Genomic DNA, 15,934 nt, shown 5'->3' with positions numbered 1-15,934 from the left:
CCCTCTCTGCCCTTCCCGTTCCCTTTACTCTCCAGCAAATCATGAAAGATCGATGGATGAATGTGGGTCACGAAGATGATGAATTAAAGCCTTATGTGGAGCCACTCCCTGACTACAAGGACCCCCGGCGGACAGGTGAGGCTGTGCTGGGCCATGAGGCTGAGCCTGCCTAGGACTCAGGACCAGCCTTAACTGTATGTCCCCCCCATGCAGAGTTGATGGTGTCCATGGGTTACACAAGGGAAGAGATCCAGGACTCGCTGGTGGGCCAGAGGTACAACGAGGTGATGGCCACCTATCTGCTCCTGGGCTACAAGAACTCCGAGGTGTGTGCCCCCTGCTCCATTCCCTGTCTAGCCAGCCTCTCTGTCAGTAGTATCCCCATGCTTCTGGCAGCTCTTGAGGGCAGAAGCTCATCTCTGAGTAGGTATGCTCTCTACTGACTAATTTGAAGCCTCAGCCCTGGTGGTGCTAAGGTCCCCTGGCTTTTGCTTTCACTAATTTCCATCAGTAGTTCAATAGAGAAGCTGGTGGGGTCTGGGCCTGGGTCTGGGTTTCCATACGGGTGAGTAGATCTGGCTCATTCTGTGTTGGTTAGACTAGGTCTAGGTCATTCTGGCTGGGTCAGTTCTGTGGTGGCTCTAGGAGTCTCTGACTGTTTCAATATGTTTGTGTCTCTCTGTATCTGGAAGTCTGGGTTCCTGGGTGCTCTGTGTCTGTCTTATAGGAATCTTGAGCCTGTGTGTTGCTTCTGCCTAGGTATATGTATCTGTGTGCATGTACGTCCATCCTCCCGTCTGTGCATCTGGAGGCTTTGTGATTATTGTTCTGCTCGTATGGGTACGCATGTCTGCGCCTGAATCCCTGGGTCTCTGTGGGAGTAGGGTCTCGTTCACCATCTGTGTGTCCCCACATCCACTCGTGGCCTCCCCGTCCTGCTCTCCGCCTGGTGGTGCTGGACTCTCTTTCTTGATTCTTGACTTAGCCTGCTCAGGAGGTATTGGGGGGTGTCTCTGAGTCTGAATGTGCATTCTTATGTGTGTGGTGTGTGTGTCCCACTCTGAGGGCGGGGTTCTTTGTGGGGAGGTTGGTGTGTCTTTGACTGTGTTTGTCAGGGCCTGTGTTGGGACTTGTCTCCATGAGTGTTTATTTAGATGCACGTTGGTCTTGCAGGGGTATGTCTCATGGGAGCCTGGGGTGGATTTGTGTCAGGCAGGAATGTGTAACTGGGATCATCCATGGGCAGCTCTTCATGACTTCTGCCCTCCCTTTTGTGTTCTTGCAGCTGGAGGGCGACACCATCACCTTGAAGCCCCGGCCTTCAGCTGATCTGACCAATAGCAGTGCCCCTTCCCCCTCCCACAAGGTACAGCGCAGCGTCTCAGCCAACCCCAAGCAGCGGCGCTTTAGCGACCAGGGTAAGTACTTCTGGGAGCTGCAGGTGGGGGGCTCACCCCTCTCCTGATGGGTTCTTGGGGCTTTGGATGACACAGCTGAATTTCCGTCCCTGTTCAGCCCTCATTAGTAGCATGTCCTTGGGCAAGTCACTTAACTTCCCTCCAGCTTGCCCTTACCCATTCCCACTGTCCTCTGGCCCAGCAGCTGGTCCTGCCATTCCCACTTCTAATTCCTACTCTAAGAAGACTCAGAGTAACAACGCAGAAAACAAGCGGCCTGAGGAGGACCGGGAGTCAGGGCGGAAGGCCAGCAGCACAGCCAAAGTGCCTGCCAGCCCCCTGCCCGGGCTGGAGAGGAAGAAGACCACCCCCACCCCATCCACGGTGAGCCACGCCCACCCCCCTCCCTCCTTCTGGCCAGCCCCACCTCTCCTTCCCATCCTCCGTGCTCCTGCTCTGGGGCCTGCCCTCTCCAGGCAGCTCTTTCCTTAATCCAGACTCAGCTCCCTTTGGCTGCCTACCTGACCTTCCGCCCTGGGGCCACTTCTGCTTACTGTAGAAAACCCTGCCCCACAGAGTAAAAGCAAAATCCGGTTCTTTTCCCAGCCCGACTGCTGACTGCTCGTGGTGGAAGGGGAGGGGGAGCAGGTTTTGTGAACCTGCCAGTAGAACACTTTGGTTTTCTGTGATACCACTCTGCTCTTTATTCTCCACAGAACAGCGTCCTCTCCACCAGCACAAATCGAAGCAGGAATTCCCCACTTTTGGAGAGGGCCAGCCTTGGCCAGGCCTCCATCCAGAACGGCAAAGACAGGTGAGCAGGCCTGGGCCCTGCCTGCCATAGTTCCCGGGAGCCACCTCTCCCAGCGGTGACGTCTGTCAGCAGCACCGTCTCCCTTCCTGCCCCCTGGAGTCCCATCCTGGCTCTGTCCAGTCCAGCTTTCCACACGCCGGCACCTCCTCCCTGCTCTCCCCACCCCCCTCCTCCTCTTCCCTGTGCTCCTGCGACCGCTTCTTGCGGTGTACCGAGTGTGACTCCATGGTCATCTCAGCTGCCTTCTTGCTTCTTGACTGCAGCCAGGGCGTGGCAACTGCACTCTTCTGGGCATCAGTGCCTGAGGGGCCCCAGCTCAGGGCAGAACCGAGAGATGCCCACCTGAAGCGTGTACACATTGAGGGTGACTCTAGCTGTGCCCATGAGAGCAGAGCCCCCTTAACCTTGACCGTCATGTTGAGTTCCTGGCTCCTTGTCTTCTGAGCTTAATGAAAATTCCCCTTAGCAACACGCTGCTCTTTCTGGCGACGACACATCCTTGTTCTTAGAATTTCTAGGAGACCAGTGCAGCCCAGAGACAGTTGCCTCCTGTTGGCTTTCCTGCACTTTGGGTTTCCTTCCCTCGGCTCTGGTCTGCCTCGCCTTCCTTACTGTGCCCTCCACTTCCCAGCCCTGCCTCCCTCGGCTCTGACTTGTGCCCCGTTGCTGCTCCTGGGCCTGACCTGCATCCTGCCGAGGCTCCCCAGCTCTGGCCCTTCCCGCCCTGCTTGTGCTTCCTAACCGGAGCCTCCTGCCCCCACCCACCCCTAACCCAGGCCTCTCCACTGCTTTTGTCTCCTAGCCTAACCATGCCAGGGTCCCGGGCCTCCACGGCTTCTGCTTCTGCCGCGGTCTCTGCGGCCCGGCCCCGCCAGCACCAGAAATCCATGTCGGCCTCCGTGCACCCCAACAAGGCCACTGGGCTGCCCCCCACGGACAGTAACTGTGAGGTGCCGCGGCCCAGGCAAGTGTGCTGGGGCAGCTGATGCACCTGCTGCCCTCAGCCCACCCACCCCCGCCCCCCACAATTTCTTCCCACCTGGGGGTCCTGCTCTGTTCTTGGCATCTTAGCCACAAGAGATGGCTGTCCCCTGCAGCCAGGAAGTAGAGGACACAAAAAATAGCTTAATGCCCCTCTTTTCCTCCAGTTCTCCCTCTCAGAACAGATATGCAAGAAGCCGTCCCGAGGCTCCAGAAGGAAGCCTTTTTGTTCTGAGCCTTCCTGGACTTCCTTAGGACCCCGGGGACAGTCAGCATCACAGGGACTCAATCCTTGAGGGTTGGTCAACATTGTCCCCTTGAGGTTCCAGTCTGCCTAGCTCCCAAGGAGCCTCTTCTCTCCATCCTGTACTGCTCTCCACACACGTATCCTTCCCTGCCTCCCCTCCCTCCCCCAAACCATCTCCTTCCCCCTCCACCCAAACATCTTCCTTATCGGTGTCCTCAGTGGTCACACCCCTTCCTTCTGTGTCCTCTGTGATGGCTGCCTCTGCCCTAGCATCCCCCTTCCCTTTCCCACGCCAGGGTGCTCCAGCTGCTCGGTGGTGATGGCTTTCTCATGCTCTGATGCATTTCCCCGCCCCCCACCTCTTTTCTCACAGCACAGCCCCCCAGCGTGTCCCTGTCGCCTCCCCCTCCGCCCACAACATCAGCAGCAGTGGTGGAGCCCCAGACCGAACTAATTTTCCCCGGGGTGTGTCCAGTCGAAGCACCTTCCACGCTGGGCAGCTCCGGCAGGTGCGGGACCAGCAGAATTTGCCCTACGGTGTGACCCCAGCCTCTCCCTCTGGCAACAGCCAGGGCCGGCGGGGGGCGTCGGGGAGCATCTTCAGCAAATTCACTTCCAAGTTTGTACGCAGGTGAGTAGGGGGCGCCTAGGGCGGCAGAGAGGCTGAGGCCAGGCCTCCCACCTTGCCTGGGGGTGGGGATGAGGACACCTGGGGGTTAGAACTGGGATTAGGTCCCAGGGTTAGAAACCTCAGGAAGCCTAAGAAATTGAGTCTTTGTTGGCACCTGAGATGCCCAGACCCATCCGTCCCTCTCAGGCCTCCCCAGCTCCTTGTTCTCTGGCCCGAGCAGATGGCCGATGCCGCCTCCTCTCTAGGAGAGTGTGAACTCAGATGCTAAAATAAAAGCCCCCCTCGTCTCTCCTGGGTTCCCATGGAAACTTATATTTGGTGACGCAGCTGCAAAGTCATGAGGCCTGAGCTAGGCTGGGCCGGCAAGGAGAGTTTCTCCTGGTCTCTTGTCTTGCCCCCTTTGACCTCCTTTCTCCCCACCCAGTTGGTTTTGTCTGGCTGCAGCCACTCCCCTCTGCCACGTTCCTCTGCTGGGGGGCTGGGGGTTGCCAGGATGAAGGCCATAAGTGAAATAGCTGGTGGGGGCCTAGGATGGCTCCCTTGCAGCCTGAGGCACTCTGACGCTTTCCTACGTGGGAACCAGGGTGAAGGTTCTCTTCATGAGGTTTCTCACACCTGGCCCCTGATGACCCAAAAGGACAGCGTTGACTCTTGAGGTGCATCCAGTAGTCTGGCCTCTCGGGCTGCTCCCTGTCTCCATCCCACCCCTCCTTCAACCATCTTAGTGTAGCTCAGGACGCAGCAGGAGCCCTGGAGAGAACAGGTTTGCCTGCCCTTCCTCCTGCACTTCATTCCACTCAGCTAGAGTAGCCAAGCCGTGCCCCTTTCCAGCCCCGGAATGCAGGTGTAGGGCTGCAGGGTGGGGCGTGAGCAGGTTGGGACGTCTGGGACTCTAGTCTCGCTGAGCGGCTCTTCCACAAGTGGGGTGACCCTTGAACCTGTAAAGCCCACTCCCCACCTGCTTATCCACATACCGTCTTGTTGGTTTTTTTTTTTTATTTCTTTTTTTATTTTGTCTTTTTTTGTTTGTTTTTTTAGAAATCTGTCTTTCAGGTTTGCCAGAAGGTAGGCGTTGAGCCCGCTGTGTGTGCGTCTGTGTCCTGTGTCCTGCCTCCATCACTAACTCCCCTTTTCTGGCTCTTGCTCCCTCCTGCATCTGCTAACCACGTCTGTGGGGTCCTCTCTCTGCCATCTTAAAGGGATGAAGACTGCCTCTGCCTGGGCGGCCCACAAGGCCACGTTTGCCCACTCAGGGCAAATGACTCTGAAAACGTTGGGCCTGTCCCCAAGCAAGGGGGACCTTCTCAGGGAATTCTCCCTTTAAGATTGTCTCCTTCCCCCCAATCCCCTACCCTGGGTTTTGGTCACAAGCGCGTTGGGTTCCTTTTCCAGCCCTTTCTCGTGTCTGTGCATGCGCTCTGAGGAAGCTCCCCCGGGGTCGAAAGTGCATCTGGGATGGTCTCTCATTCTGGGTCTCCTGGGCATCCCCTTCCCTGGTGCCCTGAACTTCAGGGCTCTGTGGCCTCTTGCCCCTGTCCTATGGGATGGCAGGACTTTGGAGGTACTACAGGGACACTGGGGTCTCAAGACTTCAGCCTGACACCTCCAGGCCCAAGGAGCCTTTGCCTCACGAGTGGGGCACAGCACCCCCTTCTGGCAGCTCCTGCAGAATTAGGCCGACCCCACCCCCACCCCAGCATACCTCCTGCCTCCAGCCGTTTCTGGATGAATCAAGCCGCGTCCTCTCTGGGCTGTGTTCTCCAGTTATGGCCTGTGACTTCCGAAGAGCCAGAAGCTGGGACATTCTAGGGCAGGGGCCGTCTGCCCCTAAGCCCTGGCAAAACAGTGGGAGATCCCCCCTCCCTCAGGTGTCCCCCTTCCTAGGCCAGCTCCTGGCTCTGCCACCCCTGGCCCTGTCTTCATCCTCTCTGGTGGCCTGGGTGGGCCAAATACCAAGCTGAGGACCAAGGGCCAGGTTGGGAGCCCTGGTTCCCCAAGGCCGTCGGCCCAGCCCCTTTGGTGCCCCAGCTGACAGAACGGCGGCCAAGGCAGGGTGTTCAGGCTTTCCCCCTTCCAGCCGCTCGCCACCCAGCTCTTCACTGCATGGCTGGCTGTTGACTCATGGGGCCCCAGTGGGGGCCTGCCCTGCAGGGTACCTCCACCCACAGGGCAGGAGCCAGGTGGGGCGGGAGAGAGCAGCCAGGCTCCTTCCCCTGCACAGCCCAGGTTCCCTGCTCGCAGTGCACTTGTTTGCATTCGTGTGTCTGTTGTGTCTTTGTGTTCCTTTTACGTGTGCTGCCGCTGCTCTCTCTCACTCCTTCTTACATCCTTGCCCTCCTCTGCACTCCCCAATTTCCCAGCTCCAGGCACCCATCTTCCAGCCAGGAGCTGGAGAAGCCGCTCAGCGGGGCCAGACCTCTTCCCCACCCCCCCTCCCAAGGTGTCTGCCCTGCTCTGCCCTCTGTCCTCCCTTCTGTATCTGCAGATGGCCTGACAGGCAGGGGAGTTATAAAAGGATGGGGGAGGTGGGCTTGTCTACAGCCGGCCTCAGGGCCCTTCTCCTCCCCACCCAGTCCCAGGCACTGAGCCCCAGGCCTACTCAAAGCAGGTCCGGCCCTTGGCCGTTTGAGCCTCCTGAGAGAGACCTCTATTTCCCCCCCACCCCGCCCCTTCCCTCCAAGAGGACTACAGTTCTGAGACCCACTCAGGGGGCGCTAGTGCAGAAGCCGCCCTCCGCGCGAGCCCTGGCTGTGGGCTGTGTGCTCCATGCGTGTGCCCGCACGTCCACACCCTCCTCCTCCCCCGGCTCCTCCCGGCACCCGTCTTTGAGAGTGTGGGGAGGGGCAGGCCCCGCGTGCTGGGCTCCCTGTTGGAGAGGGACAGTTGAGCTGCCAGTGTGAGGCGCCATGTTGGCCTGCTAGGTGATGGGCAAGTGGCCTTTGGGCTTGGGTCCCGCCCACCCACCGGGCGGCACCTCCCCGGACCCGCCCTCACAGAGGTCCCAGCACTAAACTCTCCCTCGCTCTGTTTTTTGAGGAACCTGAATGAACCTGAAAGCAAAGACCGAGTGGAGACGCTCAGGTGAGAGAGGGCCGGAGCCAGCGCCAGCCCTGCCCGGGCCGCCGGCCTTGCCACGAGCCTCCTGCTCCTCTCTTCCTTCTGCCACCCGGCTCTTCCTCCCATGCTTGCGCCCTGTCCTCCCCCTCTTGGGGTCTCCCTTTCCTCAGAGGACCCCCACAGCCCCGCTGCAGTGGGTGTGGGCCCTTCTCCTCAGGTCTGATGTGTTCTGGAAGCGGGAGCCCTGGGCCGCGCGGTTGGGACTCTAGACTCCTACCCCTCGACAAGCTCACTTTCCTGTGAATCAGGCACTTCTTTCTGTCCAGTTTGTGAACTGCTCAGGGCTACTGAGCGCATGCTCCCCTTTCTTCCCTGACCCTGCCCTCTTCCCAGGAAAGCATGGAGCTGGCACCTTGTCACCCCCTGCCAGGGGCTGGCTTCTCGACTTCTCTGCCCTGAGAGATGAGACCGCCCACCCCTCTGGCCCTCCCTCTGCTCCCTGGGCCAGGTCTAATGCTCCCTCTTCCAGCACTGCCGCCTCCTGGGCACCCTCCCGCTCTCCTCTCTGGTCTCGGGGTCCATCTGCCATGGGGGCTGTCCTGTGGGTGGGGTGCCTGACGCCCGCCTCTGCCCTCTCCGCAGACCTCACGTGGTGGGCAGCGGCGGCAGTGACAAGGAAAAGGAGGAGTTTCGGGAGGCCAAGCCCCGCTCGCTACGCTTCACGTGGAGCATGAAGACCACGAGCTCCATGGAGCCCAACGAGATGATGCGGGAGATCCGCAAGGTGCTGGACGCAAACAGCTGCCAGAGCGAGCTGCACGAGAAGTACATGCTGTTGTGCATGCATGGCACGCCAGGCCACGAGAACTTCGTGCAGTGGGAGATGGAGGTGTGCAAACTGCCGCGGCTGTCTCTCAACGGTGTTCGATTTAAGCGGATATCGGGCACCTCCATGGCCTTCAAAAACATTGCCTCCAAAATAGCCAACGAGCTTAAGCTTTAACAGGCTGCCAGGAGTGGGGGGCGACGGAGGCGGCCAGCTGGACTTAGCTGCTGGGGCCGGCGCTCCGCCTGCCCGGGCGAGACTGCAGAGGTGGATTGGTGTGTCTCCCCTGCTGGCACTTCTCCCCTCCCCGCCCCTCTCAGTTTTCTCTTCCATGTTTGTGGGGGTTGGGAGATGGCCCCCTCCCCCCACATTTACCCCTGCCCAGGTATTCCCCCTTCCCCCCTCTCTCCCACAGGAGGCAAAGGAAGGGGAGGGAGGGGTGGGGGGCAGGGCTCCCCCTCGGTACTGCGGTTGCACAGAGTATTTCGCCTAAACCAAGAAATTTTTTATTACCAAAAAGAAAAAAGAAAAAAAAAATCCCAGCGGCCACCTTTCCTCCCTGCCCCATTGGGACAGTCGAGACTGGATCTGTGGGGTTCCCCGGGAGGGTGGCTCAGGGCTGGAACACTCTCAGGCAAGAGTGGTGGAGTTCCCTGTCAGGCCCTCCGCCAGGCCCACTGCGGGCTTCTCCCCTCTCCTCTCCTCCTTCCCCTCCTTCCCCTCCAAGCAAACCACCAGAGGTGGCCTTCCCCTGACCTCAGGCCCCTGGGCTGGAGGCCTGGGCGGCTGGGGGCTGGGGGCAGGGGTGCCGCACAGCCCTGAAGCGGTGGGACTGGCGGCTGCTCTGGGGCCGGCAGGCTAGGCGCGCGGGGCTCGGCCTCCCTCCACACTGTATCCTCTGCCCCTCCTTCCCCAGAGGCTGGGCATTTCCTTCCACAAGCTGCTGTGGGGACTTTTGTCCCCCTCCTCAAAAAGTCTGTGCCATCTTCTCCCACCCCCTCCTGGGTAGAAGGCGGGGCTGACCCCAGAGCTGGGAGAGGGGAGGGGACCGCAGGGCAGATGGGCTCCTCGGCCCCCAGGGGGCCGCCTGGGCTGCTAGTCTCCGGAACAGGGACGCTGGGCATTCTCCGTTCCGGGAGAGCCTTTGTCTGAAAGCACAGCCCCCCTCGCCGTCCCTCTCCCCACTGCTCCCCTTCATTGGCATTAATCTGGGCACCAGCTAGTTCCATAGCAGTGACTTCCCTCACCACTCATCTCTCGGCCTTGCCTTTTCTTCCTCACACTGTCGCCCCTCCTCTCAGGAGACACTGCCCGGGGCCCCCGGGGCCGGCCGCCTGGCGGGAGGCTGGACAGGGCAGCAGGGCCGGGAGCCTCTGCCCTCCACAGGGTGGGGGGACAGATAGGCCAAGTGACTCCCAGCTTGCTAACCTCTGCAGCCAGCGTGGGAGTGGCTGGTTATGGGCCCTTGGCTGGTGGCAGCCGCTGCATCCCTTAATTTATTTCTCTGCTGTTTCTGTTCTTGAGAAATTGGGGGAGGGGGTCCTGAACAGAGGCTGCCTCTACCCTCACCTGAGTTGTACATTTTTTGTGATGGGTTTTATTTTTTATTTTATTATTTTATTTTATTATTTTTTTTTTTTGATTTATGATGACTCCACTCCTACTCATCACCCCACTCCCAGGCCTGGCAAGTCGAGCCCTTGGTTCCCAGGAAGGGGCCTCGCCAACCTCAGCCCTCCTGCCCCAAGCCCTGAATCTCCCTTCTCCCCTCCGGCCTCCTGCCCTATGGAACAGCCCGGGTGCTCCAAGGGGCCGGGAGGGCAAGGCTTGGCTCCCAAAGGGGGTGGTGGCCGGGGGCGGGGGGCGGCTCCCAGGCAAGGTGGCCCCTCCCCACCCAGCCCCCCTTCCTGCACTTAGTTTCTCCTCTGGATCAAACACGTAATAAAGAGAATGTTTGGAATCTGAGCTGCCTCCTCCTGTTTCTTCCTACCGGGCAGGGACCCAGTCCCCATGGGCAAGATGTGGCCCAGCCTGCCTGCCTCGCAGGGGAGAACTGATTCCTGTCTGGGGCCTGGGGAAAGGCCGGTGCTGGGCGGGATCCCTCCCCACCCTCCCCACCCTCCCCACCCTCCCCACCCTCATGGCACAGACAGGAAGCGAAGCCCAAGACCCTTAAACCAAAAGGGAAAGAGGATTCAGTGAGCTTGAAGGTTTTATTTATTTTTTAAAAACATTGAAAAATAAACCCATGTCTGCATATGTTCCCAACCCTCCTTTCTCTAAGCTTTTGGGCGGTGGGCACAGCGGGCACCCTCAGGGCTCCTCAGCACTTTCCACCCGGCCCCCTGAAGACCTGAGAGCTACCTCTTCAGCCTCTGCAGGCCCCAAGGAACCTCTCTGCCCACTTCCCCCCTCCAGCTCCCTCCCCACCTCACCCCAGACTTATTGCTAAAAGAAGGGGAAGAGGAAGAACAGCCAACACACTCAACTGTCCTGTCCCCCACCCCCAGGCTATGGTCACTACCCCCTACACACGAAGGGCAGGACCCCTAGGCCAGGCCCTGGCAGACTAGGAGGCAGCCATTCCAGTCCCAGCCAGGAAAAGTACCCTCGGGCCAGCTCCGAAGGCCCCAGACCCTGGCTGGGGTGGGGGTGGAGACAGGCTGGCTGCCAGAAAGACGTGCAGAACCCGCGGGGGTCCAGGCTGTGCCCCCATCGGCAGCACTGGGTCTTCGAAAGACCTGGCGAGAGCGCTAGTCTTTTCTGTCCTCAGTGAAGCTGGAGGTCCCCGAGGACGTCCGGCAAAGGGGTTCTGGAGCCTCCGGTTGGCGGAGGGCCTCGGGGCTCAGAGCGAGGGTGCTGGAGGCTCCAGGGGGGCTCCAGCCAGGGTGGGTGCGGGCTGAGGGCCGGGGCGGGCACCGTGGCGGGAGGCAGCCAGGGCAGGGCGGATGAGAGGTGGTGGGGGCTGGTTGGGGGCCAGCCGGGGCTGGAGGAAGCGGCCCTGCTGGAGTGGGGGTGGCTGGCGGAGCAGGGTGGGAGCCGTGGGCAAAGGTGGCCTCAGCAGTGGCGGTGGCTGGGACAGTGAGGTGGGAGGCGGAGGAGGGGGCGGCGCAGGGGGCCCCGATCGGGGTCCTGATGTCGACACAGATGTAATCTGGACCTGAGAGGGGCGAGAGAAGAGTGAGAAACCAGGCTCAAGCACACCCTCAGCCCAGTCTAAGGGCGGAGGCAGTTCCTCTCCTCTGTTCTCTGAAGTGTTTTGCTCTCTCTCCCCTTCTCACCTCATCGTCTTCCTCCAGGGCTGGGGCTGGCAAGGGAGCCCCTCTCCTAGCCTCCTCCATGGGGACCGGGGGGGCTCCAGGGGCCCCATCCTGCTCGGCCTCCCATTCCTGCAGTACCTCCTCCAGATTGAAGCGGCGCCGGTAGCTCACAAAGAAGGTCTTCACCTGGGTCAGAGTCTTGTTCCCAATCACCTCTGCAATAGCCCCAAAGTCTTTGCCGTACCTACGGATGGCTGCAAGGGTCAAAAGGGCAGCAGGTGTGAATACCCCCTTAGAACGAGTTACTTCCCTGATCCTTCCCCTCTGCCCCAGCTCCTTGGAGGGCAGGAGAGACTCCTGGGGCCCTCTATTCTCCCGAGTCTCACCCACCTTGTACTGCCAAAAGCTGCTCATCCGTGGTCCAGCGGGAGTTGAACTTGGTGTTGGCCTGGAGAGCAAGGAATATATCCTTGAGACTCAAAAATATGGGAACAGAGGCCCTGCTACCCCAGAAAAACTCCCCTTTCTGCTGTGCCACCAGAAAGAACCCCCTCCTGCACCCAGACTTGAAGAGCAGCCTCACCTCAGGGGGGCGGAGTGGATCGATGCCCCCCTCCAGCGCTTGGCGGAGGCTGCTGTTGGTCTGCTTCATGCTTTGCACCTGGGAAGGCAAGGCAAGGAAGGGACATCAAATTCCAAGCCAGGGAGGCCATCAATACCAACCCTCACCAGGGCCCTACTTCCCAACAAAGCTCTTTGCCACCCATCATCTACCTCATCTCTCCCTCACAACCATTCAGTAGGGGAGACACTGGGGTTTGCCCCTTTTCAAAGACCAGGTTTGTTTGTTTGTTTTTCTCATGTCCAGAAAAGAACGCCACGTTACCCAGAAGCCCAGAGGATGGGGCAGATGCAGGCTTGGCATCCACACGACCTCCCTTACGCCTCAGCTGCCCCCAGTCATAGTTCCCAGCTGCCGACTGTCCCCTTTGCCTGGCCCCTTCTTTCCTCAGGCCCCCCCACCTGGCGCTTGAGGGAGATGAGCTGGGAGTCGAGGCCTCGAAGTGTGAGGTTGGCAAGGTCCGGGCTCCCTGACACGGCAGTGAGGCCCTCAGGGCTCAGGTACATGCCCTTGGGAGGGCGCCGCCGAGTTCGCAGCGGATGGTGGCGGTACTGAGACCCCTGGGCCTCCTTCTTTCCTGGACCTGGGCGGGCATTCAGGGGCCGAGAGGGCAGAGGCTGCCAGGGAAAGGAGAGGAGGTGGGTGGTGCAGAGCCCAAGGAGAGGGCGGGCAGGCGGGCAGGGCCAGAGAAGCTCTGGGACCTCACCTCTCTCTTGGGGTCTCCAGCGTCCGGCTCCCCCTCACTCACGGCTCCTCGTCCCTCTTCAAGCTCATCACTGCTTACACGGGGGCCAAGGTTGGGTAAGGCAGGGGCCAGGGCCCCCAGGAGCTCAGTTTACCCCCACCCAGAGCCTCCCCGAGCCCCCCACCTGTCTTCTTTGTCCTTTCGGCCCCCCAGCCGCCGAGCCTGTCTGTCCATCACACTGGTCCGGCTGCGGGTCTTCTTCCAAGAGTAGTAATACTTCACCAGGCTGGGAATCAGCTTGTCAGGCAGCTGGAGGGGCAACGCCAGAGGCTGGGGCCCACCTAAGACTCTGGGCCTCGGGCAGGCTTAACAGAAAGAAGGGGCCAAGGAGCACTGGCGGGGGTGGAGGGCTTTACCATCTGCTGGATCCGCTGGAAACATTTGCCATGGAAGCCAAAGGCCTGTTCAAACAGCACCTTGTCCTCTACCGTCCACTCGTCTGGGAACGGGGTGAAGTTGGCCAGGTCAGCCAGCGACTTCTCTACGTCGTGCTTATGCCACAGGAGCATGCCCAGTGCCTGGCCCAGGAGAGGGGACAACTCAGGCTCAGCTGCCTGCAACACTGTCCCGTCTCCACCCCAAATCCCTGTGGGGCCAAGGCTCACCTGCTCGATGTTGTAACCATGCTTCTCCTTGGCCATCGCAATGTACTTGTCAACTGCAGGGGCGGGAGGAGCCAGGTCTTGGAGGAGGGGTATACAACCCCTAAGCCGGGCCTGCCCGGAAAGGGGTATGCCCCCAGGGGCTAGGCCCCTGAGCCTGAGCCCCAGGGCAGGGACTGAACCCACATACCTCAGCCTCCAGCCCACTTCTGAGAAGAGCTGGCTGCCAGCTGGCATGAACCCCAGGCCCCAGGTCCCAAGGGTATGCATGAGCCCAGGGTCCCACCCCACTCACGCTTGGCATCTGACACACAGTGGTTGGGCGACCACACCAACATCCCCTTCAGCTCCTTGTTACTGTAGCGTGCGGGGCTCTCTGAAAGGCAACGGAGCAGCGGAGGGAAGACATCATCAGCCTGGTGGCGCTGGCCTGGACCCACGGCCAGAGGGCAGCGGAGGAGTGGGGCCCGCGAGGTGAGGCCCAGAGGGGAAGGAGGGACAGAGACCCAGACAGGAAGGCAGAGCAGGAAAACTAACCATGCCACAGGGCCGGCCACCCACCCCCGCCTGTCCTTACAGTGGGCGCCAGCCAAGGGTTCCCCCAGGTGGGGCTCAGGGCCAAGCCATGGGCCCTCCAGTCCCCTCCCCTTCACAGCCTGTCCTGCCACTCACCAGGCTTGCACTCCGGAATTACGGCCTGGTAATTGGTTCCAACGCGGATCATGCTGTCTGTGGAGCCGGTGGGGGGCGGGGGGAGGCAGTCAGGACTCCAGGGAGGGAGGGAGGACGGGAGGATGTGGCGGGGGAGGTGGCTGGCCTGGAGTTCTCCTTCCTGACCACCCAGGGCCCCCATCTTCCAGGAGGCTCACTTTTCCCTGATCTTCCCCTCAGTTACCCTCAGCCACAGAAGGAACTGGAAAAGGGAGAGACCTGCCTAGCCATAGCCATGGGGGGTGGGGGAGAGGACAGGGGCCGGTTTTCAAGCCCAGGTCCAGCAGAGCCCTTTGTTCTGACGTGGGGGGGGGGGGAGTTGTGGGGGGGCTGGAGGGCTGCCCCTAGACCTGGACCACAGCCCTCCTGCAGAGAATCCAAGGCTCCTCCCCACCACAGGAGCCCCATAGCTCGGTGTGGAGGTGTCTTTCCAGCTCCTGCCCCAGTCAGACCTCAGTCCCCTGCAAGGTGGCAAGGTACGAGGAGCCCAAGCTATGAAAGGGAGGGATGCCTGAGTCCCTCGGGGACTGAGGGCAGGGAGGGGGCAGGCAGGACCGCCTCCTCGGCAGCTAGGGGCCCAGCCTCCAGATTCCCTGTGCCGGCTTGGGGGAGAAGCAAGGCACAGGCTCCAATCCAGGCAAGGCAGGAACCATCCGTATAATACCCCCGTGGTCGGCAACTCTCCCCCACGCCCTGCTCCGCGCCCCACCCGGGCCGGTGCGCCTTTAACCCTAGGCCTCCGGGCTCACCGTGCGAGTGCTCCTCCTCGCTGCTGTCATCCTCCGAGTGGGGTTGTCCGCCGTTGGGCGCCGTCTTGGCCCGGCTGCGGGACAGGATCCCGGAGCCCGCGCTCGGCTTCTCCATCACCGAGGGCATTACCCCGCCCAGCTGCCCCGGGGGGCGCGGGAGCCTTCGGAGAGCAGCGGTCGTTGCCGCGCTCGCCTGGGGTGCCGTGCCCGGCCCGGCCTGGAGAGGTCGCCACCGAGGCTACGAGAGGCAGGAGGTCAAGCGTGGCTAGGGTCCGGCGGGGCAGGAGCCCAGCGGGCAGCCCAGCGCTCTCCGCGACCCCCCCGGGTGAGGGTGTCAGAAAAGTTTGTGTAGAAGTGGGGTACGCGGGGGATGAGCGCAAGGTCCGGTGGGGCTGGGGCGCGCTCGCTCTGGACGCTCCACGGAATTGGGGCTCCCCGGAGAAGTCTGGGCACTCTGCCCTCGGAGCGCCCTGGAGCCCCAGTGCCCGCCTGCCCACGCAGTTCAGCGAGCGGGCGCTGCGGCGCGACTGCCGCCCCCGGCGGGCTCCGCGCCTCTCGGCTGCACCAGGATGCCCCAGTCCCCGGGAGGGGACTCCTGCCCGGACCAGACCCCTGCCTGCGACGGCAGCCGGCGGGGCCCCGGCGCTGGCGGCGGCGGCGGCGGGACGGCGCGCACGGCGCGCGGTGCTGGGGCAGAGTTGCCGGGAGGCGGGGGAGCGCAGCCGCGGGCGCCGCCTCGCACCCTCCCCGGCGCGCTCGCTCTCCACGGCGCGCTCGGGCTGCTGCTCGCTCGCCCGCTCTCCGCCGCCGCTCGCTCCTCGCGCACACAATGAAGCTGCTGGCAGGGAAGTAGTGCCGGCTGCGGCCTCAGCACCCCTCCCCCAGCCGATGCCTCCGCCAGCTGAACATCTGGCCCTGGGGTGGAAGGGAGGGCCCGGGGGGCGGGGCCTGGGGGCCGGGGCTAGACCTCCAGGGGGTGGGGTCAGGACCCGGGTGGAGAGCGCTTTCCTCTGCGGGCCCCCCGAGCTCCCAGACTTGCCCCTGGGGGAGACCACCCCCTACCCCCGAGGAGTAGCCGGGGGTCAGCCCCACCCAGGCGCACACCAGCCCCACACACCAGTGGGCTCGGGTTACCGCCGCCTGCCCCGGGGGCCCTGAGGCCGCCTGCCCGCCCGCCCGGGTGGAGCCCAGCTTTTCCTTCCATTTCCCTTCCTGCCAAGGAACTCCCCGCCCCCCTTCCGCAGGGGGGACCCCCCCCCCCTTCATGCGCCCTTGGGGGCCAGAGCGGATGG

General features: G+C 61.9%; 2 protein-coding genes across 8 annotated transcripts in view; one reads left to right on the top strand and one right to left on the bottom strand.

Annotated features, from left to right (window-relative positions):
* MARK2 (microtubule affinity regulating kinase 2) overlaps positions 1 to 9,918 on the top strand; it is a gene marked incomplete at its 5' end in the record, with an annotated part of 58,361 nt that extends 48,443 nt beyond the window's left edge. The window contains 10 exons of one of the 7 annotated variants that reach the window (XM_079707293.1): positions 36 to 135; positions 214 to 326; positions 1,286 to 1,418; positions 1,603 to 1,781; positions 2,114 to 2,211; positions 3,014 to 3,181; positions 3,813 to 4,070; positions 5,109 to 5,135; positions 7,107 to 7,151; positions 7,770 to 9,918. In XM_079707293.1, the coding sequence (XP_079563419.1) occupies positions 36 to 135; positions 214 to 326; positions 1,286 to 1,418; positions 1,603 to 1,781; positions 2,114 to 2,211; positions 3,014 to 3,181; positions 3,813 to 4,070; positions 5,109 to 5,135; positions 7,107 to 7,151; positions 7,770 to 8,130 (1,482 nt within the window). In that variant the 3' untranslated portion in view covers positions 8,131 to 9,918. Of the gene's footprint in view, positions 1 to 35; positions 136 to 213; positions 327 to 1,285; positions 1,419 to 1,599; positions 1,782 to 2,113; positions 2,212 to 3,013; positions 3,182 to 3,812; positions 4,071 to 5,108; positions 5,136 to 7,106; positions 7,152 to 7,769 lie in introns of all 7 variants that reach the window. The other 6 variants (XM_079707292.1, XM_079707295.1, XM_079707291.1 and 3 more) reach the window with 6 other exon arrangements.
* Positions 9,919 to 10,798: 880 nt separating this feature from the next.
* RCOR2 (REST corepressor 2) lies at positions 10,799 to 14,769 on the bottom strand (the record flags this gene model as incomplete). Its single annotated transcript, XM_079707307.1, has 12 exons — positions 10,799 to 11,113; positions 11,235 to 11,467; positions 11,604 to 11,661; positions 11,797 to 11,874; positions 12,237 to 12,452; positions 12,542 to 12,611; positions 12,705 to 12,829; positions 12,937 to 13,098; positions 13,186 to 13,238; positions 13,478 to 13,558; positions 13,855 to 13,911; positions 14,643 to 14,769. The coding sequence occupies 12 exons, from the start codon at positions 14,767 to 14,769 to the stop codon at positions 10,799 to 10,801; spliced, it is 1,575 nt and encodes a 524-aa protein (XP_079563433.1).
* Between the last annotated feature and the right edge of the window lie 1,165 nt (positions 14,770 to 15,934).

Source organism: Hyperoodon ampullatus (assembly GCF_949752795.1).
Source record: "Hyperoodon ampullatus genome assembly, chromosome: 7".
NCBI lineage: Eukaryota > Metazoa > Chordata > Mammalia > Artiodactyla > Ziphiidae > Hyperoodon > Hyperoodon ampullatus.
The sequence above is the reverse complement of the archived record's forward strand: the minus strand, read 5'-3'. Positions and strand labels throughout refer to the sequence as shown.